This window comes from Hyperoodon ampullatus (assembly GCF_949752795.1).
Source record: "Hyperoodon ampullatus genome assembly, chromosome: 1".
In the NCBI taxonomy this organism is placed as follows: Eukaryota; Metazoa; Chordata; class Mammalia; order Artiodactyla; family Ziphiidae; genus Hyperoodon; species Hyperoodon ampullatus.
Genome location: NC_136914.1, coordinates 215,578,171 through 215,604,632, shown reverse-complemented (window position 1 = coordinate 215,604,632; position 26,462 = coordinate 215,578,171). Strand labels below are relative to the sequence as shown.

At 37.4% G+C, this 26,462-nt stretch overlaps 1 protein-coding gene across 1 annotated transcript in view; it reads left to right on the top strand.

Annotated features, from left to right (window-relative positions):
• Nucleotides 1–26,462, top strand: part of SHTN1 (shootin 1) — a 100,738-nt gene that overhangs the window by 53,359 nt on the left and 20,917 nt on the right. The window contains exons 9-14 of the mRNA XM_079717947.1: nt 2,894–3,040; nt 5,172–5,325; nt 7,128–7,227; nt 11,827–11,909; nt 18,781–18,890; nt 22,027–22,080. Of these exons, the coding sequence (XP_079574073.1) occupies nt 2,894–3,040; nt 5,172–5,325; nt 7,128–7,227; nt 11,827–11,909; nt 18,781–18,890; nt 22,027–22,080 (648 nt within the window). The remainder of the gene's footprint in view (nt 1–2,893; nt 3,041–5,171; nt 5,326–7,127; nt 7,228–11,826; nt 11,910–18,780; nt 18,891–22,026; nt 22,081–26,462) is intronic.

Here is a 26,462-nt window from a genome sequence, read left to right as displayed (position 1 = left end):
CCTTTTCATCTTGTCTGTCTCTCTGTGAATGTGGTTTTTGTTTCACAGGCTGCAGGATTGCAGTTCTTCTTGCTTCTGCTCAGAAATCAATTTTTGAAGTTAATTTAGTTTACCTTTTTAGTTACAAAAGGAAGATATATACCTTGTAAACATACAAACAATTCTCAAATGTGTAAATTAAAAATTGAATGTTTCTTCCTTACTTCTGTTCATACTTGTCCAATTAAAAACCAAAACCAGTACTTCCCTGGTGGCGCAGTGGTTAAGAATCCGCCTGCCAGTGCAGGGGACACAGGTTTGAGCCCTGGTCTGGGAAGATCCCACATGCCGCGGAACAACTAAGCCCGTGTGCCACAACTACTGAGCCCACGTGCCACAACTCCTGAGCCCATGCGCCACAACTAATGAAGCCTGTGTGCCTAGAGCCCGTGTTCTGCAACGAGAAGCCCCTGCAATGAGAAGCCTGCGCACCACAACGAAGGGTAGCCCCCACTTGCCACAACTAGAGAAAGCCTGCAGGCAGCAACCAAGACCCAACGCAGCCAAAAATAAATGAATAAAAAAACCCCCTAAAAACCCTGAAATCAAAACCATGATCCCCCACAAGGAAGAAACAATGAGTTGTCTTCATAGCTATGTTAAGTTTTTGTATTTCCTCAACATAATTTCAATTTTTGATGACTTTCCTGTACTTTTTGAATATATAATTTTTGCTTTTTAATGTAGTTTTTCTTTTCTCTGTTTAATGGTGTGGATACCTTTTTCAACATGTAGTCCCAGTATACTGTGAAACTATTATGTAATTCGTGTTGTTTTCAGACAACTCAAATGATGATATTTTAATGTCATTTTGGAAAAAATGAATTATATTAATAATACAACATTTTCTTCTCATTCTTTGAAAAGATTTAGGAAAATTTCTCTGAAATTCTGATACCGATGATGTTATTTGTTTGTCTGGTAAGGGACCAACTTAATAACTCTAACCAACAAGTTCTTACCATAGCTAAAAACCAATTTCATTAGTGTTTGGTAACTGAATTTTCTTTAAATACATCTTAGAAAAAGCATTATTTAGTGTTTTATTTTAGTATCTTAAAGTCTAAAAAAGGTAGTCTAATGACTAATATTTTTCAAGTTACCATTGTTATTGAAAGGAATTTCTTTTCTGTATGTTCTTTTCATCTTATATCGTAATTTAAGGATTGTTACAGGGTTTTGCAAAAGAAATTCATGTTGTTAGCATCCCTAAGACATATCTTTATTCTTTTCTCTCCAGAATAACAGAGTTGAGATCATTTATAATCATGTAAAGTTAAGCAAGTTTTCCTGAGTGCTACACGGAAAAGGAGAGCTATCCCTTTTCCCAAGAGAGAACCAGAGTACAGAGAAGCAGTGCAGGGAGAGTAATAAAGCACCCTTGGCATTGATGGTCACCTGTGCCCTGCCTTGTCTTAGTGCTGAGCTCCCACTTCTGTCCTGGTCAGCCTCGCTGACTGCTTCCTCTCTGTTTGCTCCTGCCCTCTGAGCTCTCTTGGCAAAAGGCCTCATTTGTTGGGAAGCCAGAGAATCTCACTTACGTCAGCTGCTTTTTGCTGGCCTTTCATGTTGACTGAGATATTTTCTAAGGTACCAGCAAGGGACCCCAACCAGTTAAGTTTTAAGAGGGAAAAATGTATAAAAAAATAATTTTTTAAAATAATAGTAACCTGAAAAAATAAGTCATTTCAATTAAACCATTGATCTCAAATTTAAGATACTGTGATGGAATACTGATTACTCTTCCCTAGTGTGTGGACACCTCCCGTCTCACTTTTCTCCAGCCTGGCACTTGTGTGCGCACACACATTCATTCACACTCTATCTATACCTATTTTTACAGAGAAATGAGGTGTTAGATGGAGGAAGAATGTAAATTTCACTTGAAAATGTTGTTGCTCTACTGTAAGATAGGCCCGATATCAGAATTTGAAAAACATTTCATGCTTGGAATCACCCATTGGCTGACTTGTGTAGGGTATTAAGGAAAAGAAATAATGGGTGAATAGAAAATAATGTTGCCTTCAGTCATGTAAAGTTGTGAAGATTAAGTTAATAATATATGTAAATTGTTTTATAAAATGCTCAGTAAATATTAATATACCTTTTTCCTTCTCCTCTTTACCCTCTTATTGTTAACTACTTTCGACACTGGGGAAAAACTAATTTAAGACAGAATCTTAGGTCTAGTAGATAGCAGAGGACGGAGATTAGCCAGATGGTTAAGAGCGTGGGCTTGTAAATCGGACAGATCTGGATTTAAATCCTGATTTTGCTACTCACTTGTGTCTTTGAGAAAGCTGCTTAACCCCTCGGAGCCTCAGTTACCTTATTAGTAAAAGTGGGGTAATAATAGTGTCTACTTGACAGTGGTGTTCTAAGGATTAGATGATAAAATGTATGTAAAATGATTGCCACTGTATCTGTCCCATAGTGTTTAGTACATTTTAGCTCTTCATAGCAGATACATTCGACTCATAGGATTGATGTAAGGATTAAAATAATGTGTATAAAATACTTAGTAGAATACCTGGCATAAGTTCTTGATAAATATTAGCTGCTACTGTTAGTACTAATGTACTTTAAAGCAATAATAAATTATTAAAAACTTCAGTATAGGACTAAACTATTGTATATATACTGTGCTGAGGCAAGAGTAAAGGTTCTAAAGATTATATAAAAGTTATGAATGAAATCATAGCAATCATTACTTCTAAAATCATTATACTATAATTCAGAAATTGCCTTTAACTTTTTAATAAGAACTCCACACACTTTTCCTTTTGTTCCAGTTTCAGTTGAGGAGATGTGTGAGAATGATTGGTATATACATTTTTATAATTAACTTTTGCAGATGTTTATTGAACAAAACAAGCTAAAGAGACAAAGCCACCTTCTGCTACAGAACTCTGCTCCTGACCAGCAGCTTTTGAAAGCTTTAGATGAAAATGCAAAACTCATACAGCTCCTTGAAGAAGAGAGAATTGAGCATCAACAAAAGGTACCAGATTTTCTCCTGGAGTTTTAATACACACACATACTTAGATTGAGAAGAGTCAGTCCAGTAGCTCATAGTTCCATGTTTTGCCTAAGTGACTAAGTCTTTCCAGTCTTTTCACCTTTTAGAAAAAATAACTACCAAATGAATTTAATTTATAGTATCCCACTAAAATTTATGCACTGTCGTAGGCTTTATAATGATCTTTAAACTGTCCAAAGGGTCAGAAGAAGCGAGGGAAAGAGATACAACTCAAAAAGAGCTTGGATAGTGCAGTTTGGAAATCCACATTTCCAAGTTGAGTTGATTGTGTTTTGGGAGACTGCATACACTAGGAGAGTGTATTGTGTAGTGGTCTCAAAGAGCTTGTTGGAGGGCATAGGTTTTATTCAAAGAGGGAGGAAAAGTCCATGTTAGTAGTAATTATTTGCTTAGGGAAAATTTCTGATTTTGTAAACTTGTACAAATCTATATGTTTAAAGACTTCCTAAGTGGTTATTTCAATTTGTATGAGTAGAGCTATTCCAGCTGACACAGCCTACCTGTGTGTGCTAGGCAGAAAGGATAGTCACCGTGGTGGGTGAGAAAGAGAGGCAGAGAGGAGGAGAGGCGAAGAGGTGGAACAAAGCCTTTCAAATTAAAGAAACCACTTGAGAAAAATTACATCAGTGTTTATACTACTTACAGTGTACTTAGTTTGTGAAGGAAAGGCTGTTAGCTGCCATTTGTTACCACCTGTCGAAGTCTCTTTAAGCAACAATATTGACATTTAATCCTTGGAAGTTCCTGGAGTTTTTACCAAGTTGGTTGTGAGGTAGAGTTAATTTTTCTTTCTTCCATGAGAAATGTTGGCGTATATGTAGAGAACCTCTAGATGAATACGTGGTAACTGTGCTTGCCCCTGGGAAAGAGGCCTGGGGAGTAGGATGGAAGGGAAATAATTTTTTTTGTCCCCATATGCAGGAATTACCTTTTCAAATGAAGGGAATGAAAGAAGGTTTATTTTTATTTAGCTTATGCTAGAAATTTTGGTTCTGAAAAGTTCTACTACTGTAGTTAACTCATTTAGTAAATAATGCGTGCAAGAACCTAGTAAATTGTATTGAGGATGGGACTAAGTTGTTGTGTATGTTCCATGTTGGGGTAGTGGGAAAGGTACTGAAGATTAGGTAAAAGTTATAAATGAACTTATAGCAGTCAGTAAAACTTATTATACTATACCATACAATTATTCTGGATAATCTTTCAGGTATGTGGTTTAAAATATTTCTTACCTGTCTATAAGTTCCCTTGCAGATTCAGCAATCTTTAAAACACAGCTGTGTTGTTTTTATGATTATAATAAAACAAATTTTTAAAATACAGAAAAAGCTAAAGCAGAAAATTAAGAATAGTTAAAAATCCCATATTTTGGTGCATATCCAAACTTTATGTAAATGTATAGTTTTATGAATATAGGTTAAATGGAATCATGCCAAGCATATGGTTCTATAACCTGATTTTTTCCATTTGGTAATGTATATTTCCATGTCAGTGTATAGTGAGGTTATGTGGTTTTTAAATGGTTGCATAGTATTTCATTTAACGAGCATAACTATAATTTATTAAATCAGTAATATTGGTGGACATTTAGGTTATTTCCAAGTTTTCCCTGTTACAAAGAACATTCTAGTTAATGTATTTGAACACTTGTCTTACTGTTTCACAAATTCTAGAAGTAGTATTACTGAATCAAGGGTCTTTTCTTCCTTATTTTTTTTAAGGTTTTTGATATTTGTTACCAAATTGTCCCACCAAATTTTTAATATTACCTGAGTTTTTCTTTTGAAACTGGGCAGAAAAATGTTAATCTGTTTTAAATGAATTTTTTACTTAAATGAATATTTTACTTTTTCTACTCACATTTAAAAATTAAATTATCTGGGACATAAGTCTTCAATAAATTTATATTGAATCACATTGCTGATAGTGATCTTAAGTATTATCTGTATACTAGGATTTGTGTGGCTTTTAAGATGTATTGTAATCGCTTTGCTATGAAGTGCAAAGTAAAAGGGAAACATTTATTTTTCCCCTTATTTTCCTTGACAAAGGAAAAACTGTCACCACGTAAAAGTCTGTTTATAACTTATAGGTCAAAAAATTAGAAGAGCAGCTACAAAATGAAACTCTCCGCAAAGAGATGCACAACCTCAAACAGCAACTGGAGCTTCTAGAAGAAGATAAAAAAGAATTGGAATTGAAATATCAGAATTCTGAGGAGAAAGCTAGAAATTTAAAGCATTCCGGTAAAAGCAATGAGTAGCCTATTATGTCTTATTATTACTATGTGAATCTCTCATGACCAGTACATTTACTAAATGCTATAGAAAAATACCAAGATTTGTTTTAAATTTCTTATTTCTGACTATTGTAATTCATTAGAACGGTCGCTGTAATCAAATGATTCACAAATATTTAGACTTCTGTTTTGGACTCACAGCCTTTATGAGCATCACATACAGAATTAAGAGACGGAGATATCATTAATGTGGGAAGACCAAAACTTCAGCATTTCTCAGGGCTTCAGAGATGAGTGTTCGTTAAATACTTATTTTATTCATTTTAGGGTGCATTTTTAAAAAGAATTAAACTTTTTAGGTTTATACTACCTTCATTTTCGATGTCTAATTATGCACATGAAATAATACTTTCAGTATCACACCTAACGATAAAATGGACAACAATATATATATTAAATGGAAAAACTTTTAAAACACCAGGAGATACTTAAACGATTTATTCATTCAGTTCTAGAAGGCTTAACAAGAATGTGTGAGTTGGAGTACTACACAGGGATAAGTAATAAGTTTCTGTTGGAAAGTAGGTAATTTAAGGGGGCAGGTTGTTCCCTTTATAACAGCTTCAGTATTCACTTCAGATATTTTTGGTTAATTTTATACTAGAATTTTGAAATCTGTACAGAAAAATCAAGTAGGCTTTTTCCTTTAAAAAATATTCAATGCTTTCTAATCCACAATGAAAGTGAATTACAATTTATTTTTTTAATTGATCTAAAATTAAGGAGTAGTCCATTCTTTTTAGTTATTGTCTGCTGTGTGTGTACCCAGCCATACCTAGTACCCTAGGTACTATAAGAAATGTAGAAGAAATGTAGAAGAAAAGAAACCATGCCTTTTGTCCATGAGGATCTCAAACTCCCTTTAGAGAAACAGACACATGCATATGAAATAACTAGAGGATTCTTGATGTCAGGGAGCCTGGCCTCCACTGCTTATTTAAGTGTTGACGGTAAAAACAAATGCACAAATCATTAGGGTAGTCAGTCATGGAAAGTAGAGTGGCTGCGTAGAGGGAGAGCTATTCCTGAGTGCAGTACCTGTAGCCCATTAGAGCCCAATTAGAGGCATTCACATCGGTGATATAAATTCAAATTGAGTTTCTTGAAGTCAGGAACTGTGTCATGAGCAGCACTGAGCATAGGCTCTTCCACATTGTTGGAGCTTAGTAAGTACTTGTTTCATTAATGGCTTGAATGAATTGAATGAATAAATTATATTTCCAGAATGCTCTTCAAAAGAGCAAAAAGTTTCTGAGAGTCTTGAGTCTGGTTAAAATCAAGAACTCTAGGATTTGCAGTTTTTGAAGGAGATTAAGTGGAGGAGGAAAGTATGCTATTAAAATTCATCACTAAATGTCATCTTTAAAATTAATTCTTGGTCTGTATACTTTAAAAGTCAAGTATTAACAATTTCTTAGTGTTTGAGTAGTAAATTCTATTGTTAACAAATATTTCTTCAGCCTACTCTCAATCCTTACTTCCCACCCATCCAGCCATTGTCTTGATTTATTTTTTCTTTTCCATAGTTTGTATATATAGCAAAAAGATGGTAAATTTTTTGTAACATATATAAGGCCTCTCTTACTGATGATAAAAAGTTTAAAGAGCTCTGCAGTTTCATACTGAAATTTCTAACTTTGCTTTAATAAAAGAACTTGATTTTGAGAGTGGTTGTTTTTTCCTTTGCACATATATAAGGTGTTAAGTTGCTTATTTCAGCTCTTTTCTGAATGCTTGCTCTCTGTGCAGTTGATGAACTCCAGAAACGGGTGAACCAGTCTGAGAATTCGGTACCTCCCCCGCCTCCTCCTCCACCACCGCTTCCTCCTCCCCCTCCAAATCCTATCCGGTAAGCACGTGCAGGAAGACTGCTTTGCATTAAATGTTAGTCCTTGTCAGAGAAACTGAAGTTTATGCTATTGGTACCCTTTTTAAGCAATACAGGCTTAGATGCATCATTTTGAGGGGCGTGGTGGTAAAAAGTATGAAAGATATCAGCAGGTGTTTCAGAGAATTTTCTGAAGGCCAGTTTATCATTCTTTTCTTGTAACATATAAAGACATCTTGTGGCCTACAGTGTTCTTCTGTTGTAGATGTTTAAATTTCATGTGGATGTTCCAAACCAAGGAGCTAGACATCTAAAAAAATTTTTTTGATAATACTTCAGTTTTAAAACTTCAGTCCGTATCATTAGGATTTCCTTTAGCTGGACGATCAAGGAATTTTGAGCTTCTCCAGAATGTTTTTCATGTTTTTCTCTCACTAACTTGAATTTGAAAGCTATGCTTTGTTCAGCTATTTAAAAAATAAAAGTACTGAACTAACAAAAACCTAACAGATCTACTTTAAGCCACTGAAGTAGTTAAGGCAAAATAATTTTTACACGTGATCGATCCAAGAGTCAATTGAAAGAATTTCAGGTATTTTAAATTCTTTCTCTCCTGGGTAGCTAAATCTGTAAGAGGTATTCTGAATTTGACATTTAAAATAGGAAATTCATCACTTTGATTTTTTTCTAAGGTCTAGAATTTTGAGCTTGATAAGAAAGGTCACTTCTGTCTGTGAGGAGGGAGAACTATTAAAAAACGATTATAATCTTGCTGTTGGCCTTTAATTTTTAGTCTCTGAAACCTTGAGAGCCCTTAGAATTAAAAGTAAAGTATAACCTAAATAGAATATTTTCTCAAAAAGCATCCTACAGTCACACTGAGAAATGAAAGTAGGACTCAGACTATGTATATCTAAAGCATGAACTCTTATAAGGCCCGTTAAAGAAAATTTTCATTGAATAACATGAATGATTTTTATTTTAAGGTGAATTTAAGTAGTATAAGATATAATTTCTCAGTAGAAAGAGATTTTTATTTTTTTGGTAAGGAGTACTTTCTTGTCAAAAAAGTATATTTGCAGGGGCTTCCCTGGTGGCGCAGTGGTTGAGAGTCTGCCTGCCGATGCAGGGGACACGGGTTCGTGCCGATCCGGGAAGATCCCACATGCCACGGAGCGGCTGGGCCCGTGAGCCATGGCAGCTGAGCCTGCGCGTCTGGAGCCTGTGCTCGGCAATGCAACGGGAGAGGCCACAACAGTGAGAGGCCCTCCTATCGCAAAAAAAAAAGAAGTATATTTGCATTTGTATTGAGTTTCAATGGACTTTGAATCCACTAATCAAGGTTTTCCAGCTTTGTTCCTGAGCTGTTTGTTTTACCCTGATGTAGATCATGGATAGAAGTGGAAGTGGAAGAAAAAGACTAGAGCCTGTGGCTTTATTGCTTTCCCTTCCTCTTCCTGCTCATTTGACTTAGAGGACAGATGGGAGAGAGTTAAGAGAGGAAAAAGGCATATCTTGGTCATTTTGTAGTAATGGAGTGAAAGGACGGGTCCTGGCCAGGTGTGGCTCATGGGGAAAGGGTAGGGTATATTAGTGTATTAGTCAGGGTTCTCCAGAGAAATAGAACCAATAGGATGTGTGTGTGTGTGTGTACATGTGTACATACACATCATATACATAAAAAGAATGTATTCTCAAGAATTGGTTCACACGACTATGGAGGCTGACAAGTCCCAGGATCTTCAGGGTGAGTCAGCAAGCTGGAGACCAAGGAGAGCCTGTGGCGTTGTTTCAGTCTGAAGGTCAACAGGCCAGGAAGAGGCAGTGTTTCAGTTTGAGTCAAAAGCAGGACGGAGCAGATGTCCTAGTTTCAAGGCAGTCAGGCAGGAGGAATTTTCTCTTACTTGGGGGAGGGTCACCTTTTGTTGTATTCAGGCCTTCAACTGATTGAGTGAGGCCCATCCCACATTAGGGAGGACAGTCACTGAGGCTACCAATTTAAATGTTAATCTCATCCAGAACCCTCACAGAAATACCCAGAATAATGTTTGATCATTTATCCGAGTACCCCATGACCCAGTCAAGTTGACTCATAAATAAGCATCACAGTGGGCGTGAAGAACACTTGAAGAATTTCAAGGTGAATATTTTCCACCTGGGGCAGTTTTAGCCAGAGGTTTGGATGATTGGTCCCAGATGTCTTGTCCTGGTCTTCTCATCTGTCCTGTGAAACTCACACTATCTGTTGATATTTTCTCTTTAGTCTATGCAACATCTTGACAGTTCTGTTTAATATTACAGATGATTTTCCTGTGGACACCATATCAGTCTTCAGCTTATACTTCAGAACATTTAAAGCTAGCACTTTCTCTTATCTCCTTAGGTGGTTTGCAGTGTTGGACATATATTCTTAGTTCATTTATGTAAATACGTACAACTGTTCTGAGCAGTACAAATAACTTCTTGCTTTGTAATCTTTATGTACAATAATACGCATTCTCAAAACTTCCCCTCAGAACCAGAGATGGGGTCATTACAGAATGAGGAGAGGCCTCTGGTTAGTGAGAGCCCTCCCCAAACCCCACCCTTCTATGGAATGTTAACAAGTAGACATTGAATATTCCTGTCTTCAGTTGACAGAATGGAAAAAATAAAGTTTGCATCATTTAATTCCCTCACCTTATGGATTAAAATGTACTTGTTTTAAAGTTCTGTGCAAATTAGAAGTTTTGTGAAAATAATTTAATTACATTTTGGGCCACTATGAGCCCAAAGAAGACAAACTAGATGAAGTTAAAAGCTCAGTGACCGATTGTTTCCCAGTTGGTAAGTCCTGGAAACTTCACAGGGTAGAGTAGGATGTAGCACTTTCTTTTTGCTATGCTTTGTGGGAGATTGTTCAGTATGTGTGAGAATTTTAAGAAAAGGCAATTAGGGAGGGGATTAATAATATAAACAAAGATAGAAGTAAGAAGTAAAAAAAAAATCTAAAAATGATAGTGGTTAAGGAACATCAAGTTCTGTCCTCAGAGCAAATAGTACTGTGTATCCAGTTGCCCCTTTTTCTGGAGGCAGCATTATGCCTCTCTTCCCAGTTTGTCTTCCTCAGGACTGTATTTTGTCAAATCCAGTTTACCACACTGAGGACATTTATAATGTAGTTGAAAGAATTTCAAAGTTCTTGATTCTTTTTTTTTTTTTTTGGTGGGGGTGATAATATATATGTAGAAGTGTACACAAACTTATGTACAGTTTAAAATAATATAAAATGAGTATTCACGTAATCACCATCAAAATCAAGAAATAGAACAATGCTAGTACCCTCAAGTCCTATCCTTTTATCCGTTTCTTAAAGAAAATGGTTTTTTTTGCCTATATACATATCCTTAAACTACTGTAAATACATATACGGTCTGTTTATAACTTTATATAATTGGAATTGTAGTGTATTCCTTTGTGTCTTTTTCTTTTCACTTTATATTATTTTGTAAGATTCATCCATATTATTTTAGGTAGCCAAAGTTCATTCATATTCATTGATACGTAACCCACTTTATGAATGTCCCAAAATGTGTTTATCCATTGTAATACTGATAGACATTTGAGTCATTCCCAGTTCAGGGAAGTTATGGAAATTCTACATGAACATTCCCGTACATGCTTCCTGGTGCACAAGTGCTTGTATTTCTGTAAGATATATGGAAGTTGAATCACTGGCTCATAGGATATGTCTATCTTCACGCTGCACAGTTTTCTAAAGTGGTGCTATCAATTTATACATCTTCAGTTTGAGAATTCCTGTTACTCCACAAACCTACCAACACTTGATATTATCAGACTTAAAATTTCCTGCCTATTTGATGAGTGTGTAGTAAAACCTCAAATGTGGCTTTTATTTGTGTTTTCCTAATAACTAAAGAAGTCAAGAACCTGTTTGTATGTGTTCTGGAAATTTGGACATCCTTTTTTATAGGGTTTCTTGGTTTTGTCCTTTTTTCTGTTGGGTGTTCTCATTGATTTGTAGAGTTTCTATTTATTCTTTATGATGTCTTTTAATATATGGAGGTTTTAAATTTTCATGTCAAATTTATCATGATTTGGATTTTACACAGATTTTTAAAACATGGACCAGAGAGACAGTGGTCTGAATATATGTTATCGCTGAAGTATCTGGTCTATGTTGTGCAGATTCAGATGTTTTTATGCCCATATTTCACAAATAGATATTTACCAAAACATCCCCTAATTCTTTTGTCCTTCCCTCTCGCTCAAATGTATTACATAGATAGCTGTTTCTGAATTTTAAATATGGATATTGAAAGGTTTTCTGTATCTATTTTGCTTTGCAGATGTCTCTGCACAAACTTAGTAATAATGTTAGCAGCCCCCTTCCCCCAGTAACTAGTTTGGTTTTTACACAGTAAAGGGATGAGACATCTTTCTGTTCCTTAAAAATTTAACAGTTTATTAAAGTGCAAAGTAGGCTACTTAAATTCTAGTTATATATTCATGCACTTAGAGAAGAGTTGGATTTTTACTGATTATTTAGAATCTGTACATTTTATTTCTTGGATCATAAGGCATCCACTAATCCTGTTGATCTGTTTCTTTCTCCTAAAGATCCCTCATGTCCATGATCCGGAAGCGATCCCACCCCAGTGGCAGTGGTGCTAAGAAAGAAAAGGCAGCTCAACCAGAAACAGGTAATTCTCACCCCACCCCTTTGGTTAACTTTTTGTTGATGGTGTACAATTTTTCAACAGTAGACATACTTGTTAGCTCTTTGACTATGAACAGATTGTTGGGGAGAAATGTGAACTTAACAGCTATAAGAATGAACCAAAGAACAGTCACTGTCTTCATGTAGCTTACTGTCTAGAGCAGGTAAACGCTCACACATATCACTGGAATGTGAGGGATGCTGGGAAATGTGTTTTCATTAAGGGGTGAGGTACTTTGGGGTGTAAAAGAAAGAGAGGAAGTAATTCCAAATAAGGATTTGGGGAAAGGTCTTTAAAATATATATATATATATATATATATATATATATGCTATATTTTCTGTGCTATACAATCACCACTCCTTATGTTTATTTTTTAAAATTAATTAATGAATTTTTGGCTGTGTTGGGTCTTCGTTGCTGTGCGCAGGCCTTCTCTAGTTGCGGCGAGCAGGGGCTACTCTTCGTTGTGGTACACAAGCTTCTCATTGCAATGACTTCTTCTGTTGCGAAGCATGGGCTCTAGGTGCTCGGGCTTCAGTAGTTGTGGCACGTGGGCTCGGTAGTTGCAGCACGGGGGCTGAGTAATTGCGGCTCCTGGGCTCTAGAGCACAGGCTCAGCAGTTGTGGCGCATGGGCTTAGTTGCTCCTCGGCATATGGGGTCTTCCCGGACGAGGGATCGAACCCGTGAACCCTGCACTGGCAGGCGGGCTCTTAACCACCGCGCCACCAGGGAAGTCCTGGGGAAAGGCTTTTTAGAGTTGATAGCAATGAACTGAGACTTTGTCAAGCACTTTCTATGTTCTCTCCAGTGCTTTGTACTGGAGATACAAGACATAAAGTCACATTTGAGTGGGGCAGACAGGAAGTAAACATGTAATTACCAGTGCAATATATAATTATTTAAATACATTTTTTTGATCAGTACTGTGGAGGAGTGATTATCAGTACTGATCTAAGAGATTATGGAGGTGGACTACTGGTGTCAGCAAGTGATGTTTAAGCTGAGTAGTTGTGGATTTAGAAGGTCAGGGTATATATGGTAAAATAGATCACATAGAGGGGCAACAATTCAAAGGTCCAAACTGGGGAAGGAGCTTGGCATATTAGGAAACTGAAAGAAAGTTGATATTACTAGAACATGGGGTGCAAGTCTACTAGGTAGACAGGAGCCAGATTCTAGAGGCGGTGGTCAAGATTTTGATGTTCATCCTAAGGGCAGTAGAAATTTAAGTAGGAGTGTAACATGATGAGATTTGTCCTTTGTAAAAAGTTACACTGGCTACGGTGAGAGAACAGAGAACAGACTGTACAGGAATGAGGGTGGATGAGGGAAGACTGTTGCACTCATTCAGGTGAATGTTGATGGGGCTGAGATGTGGGTGGTAGCAGTAGAGAGAGAAAGAAATGGATAAGTTCAGGAGCCGTTTAGGGAGGTAAAATTCACAGGACCCTGCGATTCTTTGGAGAGGGAGAAGCCGAGGATAACAGGAAGAGATGGGGATGGAGAGAGAAGAGGTTTCCTGCTGAGCAGAGGCCCCAGGTGGGTAGGTGCAGAGTCCGTGCACAGACCTGTGGGCAGTTGGACGTGGGCCCACGCTGAGAGCAGAAGCTTGAAATGCTGGCCCCAGATCTTGGGCCTTTATGCCTGAGGACCGTAGAACCCAAATGAAACTCAGCAGTGTTTGTTCAACCTGTTTTAATTATGGAGCATGGTAGGCTAGCCTGGTTCAAGCCCAAGTGGGGGCAAACTTCTTGGCCCCTTTTTCCTGCCTCCAGGTCTCCTTGCCCCGCCCCAGCCATGTTCATACCTCTGCAGTGCCGTGTTCTCAGACACCAGGTCTCATTATGTTGTCCTACACCTTGTCCCATTTCTGTGCTTCTCCCTGCCTCAGAATAGAATCTCAAACCCTGTCTGCTTAGAGATGGTTCTCTGCCTTTACTCTAGCCTCATTTCTCATTACATCTGTCTCACCTTATGGCTGGCCCCTTACGTCTAAGCCTCCTGTGCATTTGTTCCTGTCTTTCCTCATTCCAGAATTGCCCTCCTGCCCGTCCCTCTAGCAAGGTACTGTTCTAATTCCGTGTCTCCCATTCAGGTTTCAGCATATTGTCTGGTGTGTTCCCAGTCTCTTCCTCCTCTTCCTTTCTTTATGAGTATTAATAATCCAGAATGAATGGCTCATTACTGTGTATTGCTGTAGCAGTTTACTTCAAATTTTCTTGCTGTGAGGATTTAATGTCCCACCCCGCAGCCTCTGCTCTGGTGTTGGGGTTATTTCCACATCTCTCCCCCGAACAGATTGCAGGCTCTGTGAGGGTTTACTTCTCTCTGCAGCTTCCCACAGCTTTCACGCATATTGAATGAATCAAAGTTTAGACTTGGTCTTTCCTTCTTAGCAAGAACCTTGCAGCACCATTACAAACGAAAGCTGTTTGATTTTATCATCTGTATGAACTGACTTTCTGCCCCTGCCTCCTACAGCCCCTTGTAATGCAACTAAAAGGCAAATTCTGCTTTGCCAAGGCATTGCAGGAGTTAGAAGTCCTGCCTTTGGTGATTTGCAGGGCAGCCCTGCTCTTGGGTTACTGGCTGTAAGCCTTCCCTGACACTGTAATTAAGATTAAAATTTTGTTTGTTTCAATCTTGCTTTGGGAAAATTGGTTAAGTCTTAGAGGGTCAAGAAGGCAGTCAGGGGCCTCCCTGGTGGCGCAGTGGTTGAGAGTCCGCCTGCTGATGCAGGGGATACGGGTTCGTGCCCCGGTCTGGGAGGATCCCATATGCCGCGGAGCGGCTGGGCCCGTGAGCCATGGCCGCTGAGCCTGCGCATCCAGAGCCTGTGCTCCGCAACGGGAGAGGCCACAACAGTGAGAGGCCCGCGTACCGCAAAAAAAAAAAAAAAAAAAAAAAAAAAAAAAAAAAAAAAAGAAGGCAGTCAGAATAAAATAAATTCCCCTTCTCAGTAAATTACATTATTAGCTTATCAACCTCAACAGCACCCTTAAATTTAAAAAGATGTGTTCTAGAACTTACTAACTCCCAGTATTAGAAACCATGCAGTTTTCCTTATGAAAATGATATTTCATTTACAATTCATGAAATGTGGCAGCATTTCCCCCCTCATCCTTGAGCTACTGAATTGTTACTTTGGGAATCTAAGTAGTTACAGACACAGAAGTTGATCAGGAGATTTTTAAACTGGGGCCACCCTAAAATCATACTGCCTTAAATGATAGATACCATAACCATACTTTGCTCTCTCTGGCAAGGTAGTTTATAGTGTTTTGTTAGTCATTCACACTAAAAAATAGTTGTTGAATGGATCAACAGTGATTAAAGGCATGATGAATGAATGTAGAGCATCAATATTGGGGTCATCTGAGACACTTTGGAGTTTGCATTTATACCATAGGAACCAGTCCCGCTATCACAGTGTTTTCTTATATTAGCATCGTATGATGGCTTTTGCTATACAGTTGGTATGATTTTCAGAGCTTATGAATGGAGAAACTTTTATTGTTGGGTTATGACTCTTAAAAACCTTGATTGTAGGGAAGGTCTGTGAAATATTTTAGAAGTAGCTTTAAGATCTAAACACAAGAAATCATTACATACTTTGCAGTTAATTACTCTAATTTTGATTAAGAATGCATTTATTGGACAAGTTCTGAGATTTGAGAGGTATGCCTGCTGTTTATCATATATTTAGGTCATTAATTTGTTGATATTTTCTTACCTCAGTTTGCTAATCTGTAGAATGGGAATAATAGTTCCTATTTCATAGAGTTGTTTTAAGAATTATGAGTCTCACAACATGTAAAGCATTTAGAGTAGTGCCCATAACATAGAAACTATTCAAAATGTTACCTAAAAAAGAAAAAAAAAGGCATGGTACCAGTCACCCTGAAGGGCAGAAGTCCTCATTCAGCAGGCTCTTGTGATCATTGTAGTTAAGGAAATTTTCTTAACTTTATGACTGTAGGTCAAATCCAAACTTACTCAACCATGATATGTTCTTTAGAAATTTTGTGCATCACGGTGCCATAAGATTTTTTTAATGCCTTTTTTAAAATGTTATTGAAAGAGAAAAGTAAACCTGTGGCATTTAAAAATTCATTTTAGTTCCTCTAGGTAATACCAAAAGGTTTTATTGAGCAATAAGGTGATGGTTTTGTCTGTAGGTCTTTTTTTTTTTTTTTTTTTTGAGGAACTAACTTATTTTTCAAGTGGGTCTTAAAATTTAAGCCTCAATTAATTACATGTAGCTTTCTGATCCAAGACTGGAAGCACTAACTCAAAGAACATTTGATTTTATTTTCCTGTGGCAGTTCAATAACATTAGACCCCTTGTCTTCATTTGTCCCTTTTCTTTAATCTCCAGTATCCTGCATATTTCTGTTGTCCCCCTGATTACATGCTTTTGTGAGACAATTACCAACTGCGTGATTGCAGAAAAGAATTACAAAACATACCATGAGCTCTCTGTAGGTGATTCTTGCAGATTTATTAGAACTGCTTAATAGTTCAGAAGTTCGTATAGATTGCATTTTGCTAGTTCAAAAACAGGGTCAGTGAGAGAGAAAGCTTGTGTAGCTAACCTAGCCATTGCCCTTGTGTTGTGCCTGAGTAGGGAATCTGATAAGAGTGATTTCTTTTCCTTAAGACCAATTAAGCCTTTGTTTGAAAAAGACTGAGAAAATTTTATGAGCCTGGTTTATAATCTGTACACAATACAGATAGTGGCACTTCTCTGAATTAGCACTATGATTCTGGCAAGCAAAGATAAGACACTACTTTAAATTCCTGTTATGTTAGATGCTGCAGCAGATTTGAATGGTGTTGACCATAATTCTCCATCTGTCTGCCTTAATTAGTTTTTGTTTTGTGTATTTAATTGAGTTTTAGTCGTTCCTTACAGAGTGCTAATCTGTTTGTAGGCGGTGTTCCTGTTGCCATGCAGCTCTTCCCAAGTCTTACTCAAAATGGCAGCCTTTCTGAAAATCGAATGTGTTTTGAAGATTTTTTTTTAATTCCCAGGAATAAATTCCATACCCATACCAGGTGCTTGAATGACAGATATGGGTCTTATTTCCTCTGATTTTGAAAACGGTCAGCAAAAGTACCATGTAGTGCATAATAGGTATTCAGATATTGAATAAGTGAGTCAGTGAATGAATGAATGAATGAATGAATCTCTGTTCATAGTAATTTTCTTGTCTGTCCCCTTGTTGATGTTTGTGAGCCATCAGCAGAGGCTGCCTTAGAAAATACTGCTTAAGGGCACATAGTTGATCAACCCACAGTTTTGTTGTCTTTTCACTCATTGGTGGATAAGTTCTGACCTTGGTGCCACGTCTCCCATGTTGCCTCACAAAAGATACTCTTTTGACTTCTGGAACTGAAAAATGCTGTTTGGATATTGAGAAATTTGAATTCCCAGCATTTCAGTGGCTTCTGAGGATGACAACACTTTGAAACCAGGACTGTATCAGAAAACCTAGGTTATATGATGAATATAGCAGTGATCCCATCACAGTGATGTTGCAGAGTGGAGGATAATGGAACCTTCTGGATTCTCTAAGTTGCTCCCCTCGGCATGTATAAGAGGAATAGCTACCCAGGGTTAGAGTGAAGTCTGCCATATAGCAGTAAAAGAAGCCATGATTTCGGCCTCCTTAGCGCAAAGCCTGACACGACTGTGAATTAGCTGGGGGATATAGTTGTGATTGCCTCCATTTAGGAGCCATTCTATTGAGGTTTAATTATTTCTGCTCAAATAGTAAAACTATTGATAGCCATTTAAAGCTCGAACTTCAACAAGTCAGTCAGTAGGTAGATGCTTGCTGAGTGCCTACCATATGCCTGCCCCACAATGTGGAGTCTGTTGGAGGGTCTTTATGAGATATTTAAACTTGAATGTATTCGATACAGTGAGTTAGCTGGAGGTAAACACAAGATCTAGAGCTGCATTAATGGTGATAAATGTTCCAGAATGATTTGGTGCTTTTGCTTAAGCTGTTGTGTAAGAGACAAATTTCACTCTTCTGACCAACAAGTCTCAGCTCACCTCAGTTGCATTCACCTAGTTGATACATATTTCAACAGCTTTATTGTTTTTGCAGCCAAAGAGTGTAAAGATTAAACAATAGACAGTTGAAATTTTTTATCAAATTTAATTACTTAACTGCAGTCATTTCTGGATGTATGTTTTCTTTTAACATTGACAATTTTAAAAGACTTGAAAAAGGTTTGCTTAAATGTTTCCTTCCCATGTGATTCCTAAACAAAAGATGGCAATTTAAAAATAGATTTTATCTATTTGCTGCTCATCTTTTGACTGTGGATTTCTTCCAACAGGTAAAAAAATCTCTTTGATCTTTTATTTTCAAATGGGCTTTTTGATAGTTAATCCTGCTTTGGTTGGATTTCTTTGACATAGGTTATACTATAAGTTACAAAAACATCTTTGAGACAAAAGTGAATGATTATTTGGAGTTAGGTACAAAATTAGGTTTTTAGAGACCTGGAGAAATTCAGGTATGTTATTATGCTGACAAACGGAACAAAATGTACTTTGTTTAACATAGATGAAACAATATTGATTTCCAGGCTACAAATTAGACCTTAAATTTTATAACTCTTATTTCTCAAAGCAAATCTCTTATTAAAAGATTTTTATTAAAAAAATATTGCTACCTGGGAGCTGTTAACCTTAGTAAATTATTGGTGTTTTGTGACTCTGTCTGAAAAATGACTGTGGTTAATTACATAGTGCAGTCTCTCTAAGTCACCAGAAATAGGAAGTAGTTTTCTTGTAACATAAGATGATTTATGTGTGTGTTCTTTGAATAGCTGAAGAAGTCACAGATCTGAAGAGGCAAGCAGTTGAAGAGATGATGGACAGAATTAAAAAGGGAGTTCATCTCAGACCAGTTAATCAGACAGCTAGACCCAAGGCAAAGGTATGGAATGAGTAAATGCTTTTTTCCCCTGATGTTTCTTTTTTTTAATGTAAAAGTTTGAAATCTGATGAAAGCTACATCAGAATTGACTGTCAAATCTTGGGTTAAGGCTAATGTGTCGTAAAAGCCTTTGCTTCATATAAGCACTTTTCAGAAGGACTCTGACCCATAGGAAACCTAGGTCACTACAGAAAGTAAGTCCTGTGGTTGCAGGGTGCTGCCATCTCCTTGAGAGGGACATTGATATGAACTGTTATACCAAACAAGTAACAATTAGCACGCCCTTTATTTTCGTCAATTCCTGGTTCTTGTGTATAATTCAACAAGTATTTATTGAGTATCTACTATGTGCCAGGTACTGTTTTAGGCACTGGGAGTAAAGCAGTAAACAAGACACAAAGATCCTTGCCTTCCCGAGGCTTCTGTTTTAGTGTGTGGGGGAGGGTAATCTGAGCGTGGGGATCACATCATGTACCGTAGCAGACCTAAGACAACTTTTGAAAAACAGTGAGGTTTATAAGATTGTTCCCATTAATTTCACAGACCTATTCCAGGTCACTTCAAGGAGAAACTTGTGTTATCTGTATCATCAGCTGTCTTCTAAGCTAGACCACAGTGAGCTCCAGGGTCTGTGGAAGTACCTAGTGTCTAGTTCAGAGCTTTTCCTTCCCCTTGTATATCTGTCCCATTTAAATAGACTCGATAGTAGAGTTTTTGACATTTTTCTTGAAAAATGTTTTTTCTTTCCTCACTCTAATAAGGTGTCAGCAGATTGGTTCTCTTTCTTCTTCCTCTTCCTTTAAACCAAACTTTATGGTCCTTTCTGACTCTCAAGGATGCCCTCCTTCAGCTACTTCAGTGTTCCCGAGTGTCATGACTGTTCACTAGAAATTCTGCTGGGCTTTTAAAGTTGCCACTTTGTCACAGGCAGACAAGATAACTGGACAAGGCAGGAATGGCCATGGTGTGAGCTGTCCAGGGAAAGGGGGTTGGGAAGAGGGAACGAGCATTCCACGCCAAGAGAAGATTCACATCTAGGGAAATGGAAGCTTCAGCCAGCTGTGGAGAGTAATTCAGTCTTGTGCTAGAGCTCTGAAAGCAAGTGGGCAGAATGTAGAACTGGACGAGAAGCTGAGCTTGTAGATAGTTGGGCACAGCTCTTTCAGTGCCAGTGTCTGGTGAGTGAGTGAAGAGCACTGTTGTTGGAGTTGGGTCCTTGCACTATCACCCAGCTTCCCAGGCTTCTTCTCCATAAAATACTCTCCCTGGCTCACATGGTTGTTGTTAGGGTCAAATGGAGTAAAATGTGTAAAATGCAGAGTCTAAGTAGAACCTTAGAAAAGAATACATTTTTATGGCTTTCATGTCACAACTAGTTTGGAAAGAATAGCAAAACCAAATTATTACCAGAGAAAAATGCAGTGTCGTAAAAGAAACAAAATTAGTTTAGAAAGAAAAATGTTGAAAACTTCTTAAATCGTAAGCAATCAGTGTTCTGTATGTACTTTCATTATCGGTGTATCACTTTGTCCTTTTTCTTTCTTGCCGTGACTCTTTCAACAGTTACACATTATTTCATGTCAGTTCAAAATCTGGAGGACAGCTGAACAAGGATCAGTGGACAACTGTTTTGTTTTGTTTTGTTTTGCTGGTAATCATTAAAACTGTGTAGATATAGTGGTGAATGACCTGGTCAGTAACCTTTAAAACAAATCGTCACTGCATGCCTCAGTGCAGACTTCTTCCCCCAGTGCCATCAGTACTTTCCTGAAATGTCACCAGTTATGAGAGTATGCAGTCCAGGCTTTGAAAAGGCTTGTGCAGTCAGAGGGCAACTTGAGTGGCATAGCAGCACTTTTGAGTATGCCTTTAGGCAGGGTGTTTGTTCAGAAGTCGTAACATGTCACCGAACAGCTTACCTACAGAAGTCAAGCCTGCCTTGAGAGTACTAATTTAACTGCGTATTACTAAATTCCTTGATGCTGGTGGTGGTGCTGGTGTGGTTAAAATTAGTGTCTTAAAGCTTTTGACTGGCACTTGTGACTGCCACTGATGGCATGTGTATTTCACAGAAAACGGAGGCTATGAAAGTTGAACACCTTAGTCTAATTTGTACGTGAGCAGCAAACCTCTCTCACTTTTTCTAACTGTATGTTTTTTAAAATTGGAATAGGGTCTTATTCTTTTATTATCTTTTGAGAGGAAAGAATTATAGGTTGCCATTAATCACCTCCCATCTCTTGATGAAAGATTAGCCTTGCCTCTTTTCTAGGAATGAGAGGCCTGAGTGATTCCTTTCACTGTGTCTTGCAGGTTTTCTCTTCATCTCCTTTGTGAAAGGAAGTGGTACAGGGAAGATCAGAGGGTTTTTTTTCAGCCATCTTTTCATTGTGGGGTCCACAGAGACTGTGGTATTATGGGGCAGGCAGGTATTACCCAGAATTTCATTTCAAATTATTTTGTTCGTGGTGTAGCCAGATGAGAACTGGGCTTGTAATCGAGACACCTGACTCAAATACAGAATTCCTCAAAGTGTAACTTTCCTCATAAGTAAGATGAAGTACTTGGACTGCACGCCCTCTGAGGTCTTTTACTACTCTGATAGCCGGTGATGCTAACATTCTCCTGTAATCCGGGTTTGCTGATCCCTGTTGTGAAATTCATGAAACTAGACGTGCCAGTCCTCTGTAAGCTGGCCTTGGCCTGGAGCTAACGGAGCTGAGAGAGGTTTTCTGCCCTGTTGCTTGCTTTCTGCTCTGCACTGCTGCCTTCCTAGTCCTCGCTTGCTGGCTCAAGCCCAGCAATGAGAGTGGGGAGAGTTTATTGTAAAATGTTCTGAATAATTTGGAATTAAATCTTTGAAATTTAATGTTTACCAAATCTTTTCTACATATGATGATGGTAGGTAACAAAATGATGTGTAGAAGATGGTAGCTTGACTCTTACCTCTAAGTTTCTATTTAACTGCTCCTTGGGAGCACTAGCATGTCTAATATTTTTTCCTAACTGTAAGACATAGACCTAATTTTTAAAAATGTAGTCAATATAAGCTACCAAAACTTTGCCATGTAAAAATCTTTGTTGGGTATCTTAAAACTGAATTACTCAGTCATTTTTCTTCTTTTTACAATTGTAGCCAGAATCTTCAAAAGGCTCTGAAAGTGCAGTGAATGAACTAAAAGGAATACTGGTAAGAATAGATCTCAGTTTATTATTTAGTTAATGGGAAAGTGGAAGAATATTTTAAAAATCTACTGTTATGAATAATTGGTTTTGATATATTTTATTTCCATTTACAGTAAGCCTCATTACTTTTGATAGTTTACTTGATTGTGCTGTGGACTCCTCCCTTGGGTGTGTTAATAATGTATCAATACTCTGCTGTTTCTATTCGAAAAGAATGGGTACACTTTCCCCCAAATCATTGTTTCCTGTTCTTGTTCTCCAATACTTGTATTACAACTTGAAGATAAAGTATCTGGCCACATGTGAGGATCAGTACATGCTTATATAGTAGATATATTATAAATATAAATATAGTAAATAATGTTATAAGTAAATCTATACATAGATTATAGTAGATTTATTTATAAGTAAATCTACGATAAATGTAGTAGATAATAGTGTATTGTATAGTAGTCTCTCACATGGATAGTGCTTAACTTTGGGGCATGAAAGTGGAATTCTTGGCACCTAAATATAAATCAGAGCTTCTCCCCAGATATGTTAGCATCAGAGTCATAGTCTGCTTTTCTCACAGTTTTGAAAAGTCATGATAAATTTGGATAATAGAAGTTCCTTTCTTTATGTTACCAATTTCATTTTCTAAAAGTAATTCATGTCCATTAGAGAACATGCTTAATGCCCGTCTCTAGTCATATTTCTGCTTTCCAAAGTATGAGCTTTTGCCAACAAAATAAATGAGTACTGCCCTGTCCGACAGTTTCTGTCGGAGACAAATGCCTCACTTAGAAAATGTTTTGGATACTAAGAGCTTTATTCTCAGATCTTGTTACAGTCTCAATACCAGTTATTATGCACAGTAAGTCAACAAACATGGGGGCGGAGGTAGAGCTAATATTCCCATGTTCGTTGTTACTGTGCTAATTATGCATTGCATGCAGACATCCACATAATTGTGGTAAACAACATTATTTTCATCAAGCATGAAACAGTAGACTTAACTCGGAATGGCTTAATTAGTTTGCTGTAGTTTTTAGGTGAGTGGAATTAATACTAAAGAGAGGTATGTAGCACTGGCTAACAGTAGTGGTCTACCTACAGAATAAAGTATTAAAACCATGGAAAAAGCATGTGGTTATTATCTAATGGATTCTTTGGTGAGAAAATTTTGTTATCCAGTGTTCTGTTAAGGAGAATGCCCTATGACAGTCCTTTTTGTTGTCTACATTGTAATGCTAATTTTTGTTTATGAAAATGCCCCCAGGGGCATTTGGAGGTTCTAGGGTTATAGTTCTGATCCTCAGTGAAAGAGTAAACTTCCCTCAGTTTGTTTTTTAAATCAGGTTTATTTGAAAAATCAGACATCTACATGAGATACATATGATATTTGATTACCCAAGGTACCCCACTTCCTGATAATGCTGGTTGGTAGCAAGTTTACTGAAAATCACAGCATTGCTTTTAAAGATCATGTTCACTATACAATCATACTCACTATAATTTTGTGCCACTTCAAGGAGAGAAATCTGTGAACAGATTTTTGTGGAATAATTTACAAATTATAACAATTGTCAAAACATCTTTCTTGTCTTCAAATTGCCCCCATCCTCTTTTGTCCTGGATTTATCATTAGATTTCTCTACCTTACATGGCATTAACGTGTATCACTAATAGCTGTTATTCTTTGCATTAAATTTTTTTGAAGTGGAACTCACTATGCTCTCCCCTACTCTTCTTTGCCAAATGGCAACTTTCCACTACTACCACAAACGTTTCCTTTGAGGGATGATGGATCACTTGTAACTCCCAGTCACTTGGGGCCAAGAAACCATACAACTTCTTTTAGGAGAGAATGGAAGCCCCTATCAGATGGGGCTCTATTGGTGCTTCTTGCTGGAGTTCAGACTATTAGTATTATCAAAATTTAGTACCCAGCAAAGTACATGACACGAACCTCAACAGTTGTGGCATGTGAGAAATAAACATGAAAAGAACATAAAAAGTCTACAGATTGTGTACTGAAGTGGAAAGTGAGCACCTGTATGTACCAAGAGATGCCAAGAAACCAAGAAGCCCTGTGTTCAGTTCTACTGCAAAACAGAAACCAGGAATGAACTCAGTCTGGGGGTGTTTTTGCTGCAATGAAACTGACCTGAGTTGTAAGCCTACTGCTGAAACTTAGCACATGGGTAGAAAACACATCTCGTGTTTGGGGGAGTTGGAAAACCTCACTATCTTTTGAGTTGTACACTTTTCAAGCCAATTTTTAAAGTCTCAGTGTTGACTGAACTTATTTTTCCAAGTCTATTTACACTTAATTTTTAAAGTTGTGTATTTTGTGGATAAAAAATATATAGCTATTTCTCATAGTCACACAAGGGTTTCTCTTTTTTTAGGTTTCGCAAACCTCTTGAGCCACACCAGCCATTTAAAAGCCACTCTAAGTGGAAATGGGCATTTCCAAAGAATAAATCAACAGAAATTAATCAGAAAGTCTCTTCTCAAGTTCAGTTGCCTCTAAATCAAAGAGACAAGAACAACTTTTTAAAAATTCACTTTTAGGTCTTTTTTGAACATTTTCAGTTTTTCAAATTACGCAAGAATTGTTAATTTTGCTCCCTGACAATTAGAGTTGTTGGTATTATGAACATTTAACTAACATGGGGATTAAGACTGTTAAATGATGAAAGTGGTTTGGAGTAGAAATAGAAATTAGAAAAGTTAAGTTCAAGGTCCAGCCCTATCACTGACTTACTGTGGGACCTGGCCCAAAACGCCGAGGATCACTGATTTATAGGATTCTTTTTTCTGTGAAGTGAAGAAATTGTATGTACCACGTGGTGATTTGTGATTTCTCTAATTTTATGATTATAATATAAGTAGATAATTAAGACAGTCTTGGTACTTTATTAGCTGAGCTCCTTTATCACGTCAGTTGAGATCCATGCAGAAACCTTTCCTCCATAATTGCCTCCATATTTAAATTTTGCTCATATACAAACCTAGTCAACCGCCTTGGTCAGTGAATGGAGAAAAAAGTTGGGAATTCAAGGATTAGAACTTGGAAAATGAATTCCTTCAGTATCAGGTGCGATGAGAGGATAGCTTACCACAGTCAGGAGTTTGGGGAAGTAATGCGGTTATCCAAACAAAAATAGAGAATCTTGTGAAAGGTAAATTCTTCAATAAGAGATATCCTTGGAAGGTATATGTGTATGTACATGTACATACACACATACACAGACACATATATCTTTTTCTTGAATTAACTCTAGCCATTGGGAAAATCACACAGAATGTCCTTGATGATCAAACAGCAGTCTGGTAGTTGGAGTGATTTTAGTAAGGGCCATAAGTTTTTCTGTTTACAAATGATAGAACTTTTTAAAAATTATAAACACAAATGATTTGGGAATAGTTTTTCTAATACATTAAAAATTTTTTATCTGAATTGGTTTTAGTTCTGTTTTCTTTACCTTATCAGTGTCAATCCTACCTTACTATATAACTCTTTGATGAGTGGGTACAGATCTGCATTGTTAACTGTTAAATAAAGAAATCATCTAATTTTTTAAATGATAAAATAAGCTATTATAGTGTTACATGTAATATGATTTTCCTTTAATGTATTTTATGAATTTTTATAATAAATCCAAAGTAGAAAGAGGTTCCTCCAGGGGGAAAGTATCAGATGCCTGATTAAAATACGAGCCTTAAGAATTTTACACATCAGTTTTGGTTAGCTATGACAGCAGAGGAATATAATCTCCTAATCTCGTTAGTCAGTTTTCCCAACAACAGACTGCTTTTCTATAACTGTGTGCAGTTAGGGAGAAAAACACCTTTCTAACTGAAACAACATAATAACCTATATCGTGAGATTTGTAACTACCTAATTTTACAAGCTACTTTTTTTGTTTTATAGGTTAAAGAAGAAACATGAGTTACCATTTTAGCTAGTAGGATTCTTAGAATCCTTCAGGAAGTTGGCAGGGGCAGGGAGCAGGGTTAAGGCAAACCCATAGTGAGCTGAAGTGACAAAGGCTGGCCTACTTCTTAGCCTGGGTGGACAAAGGCTGCCTTCCGACTCTGGCATGAAGTCTAGCAAGTTATACCTGACTTGAGGTGCTGATTTTCTCTGATCAAAAGATTGTGGTTCAGCTGGGTTTTTATTCCCCCCTAAGCCTGCGGCACAGCTGAGGAGGGCTCTTTCAAAGAAATGGTGGGCATTTCTTAGAAAAGAAAATGGACCACTTGTAATGGTGGGGTGCTAAATCCTTACCCCTTAAATCTACGAAGAAGTGTGTCACCCAGTGTTCTGTACAAACACTTGACTGGTAATGGAGATAGAAAACCGTAGCTCTCCCTCTATAACATACTTCCTGGAGG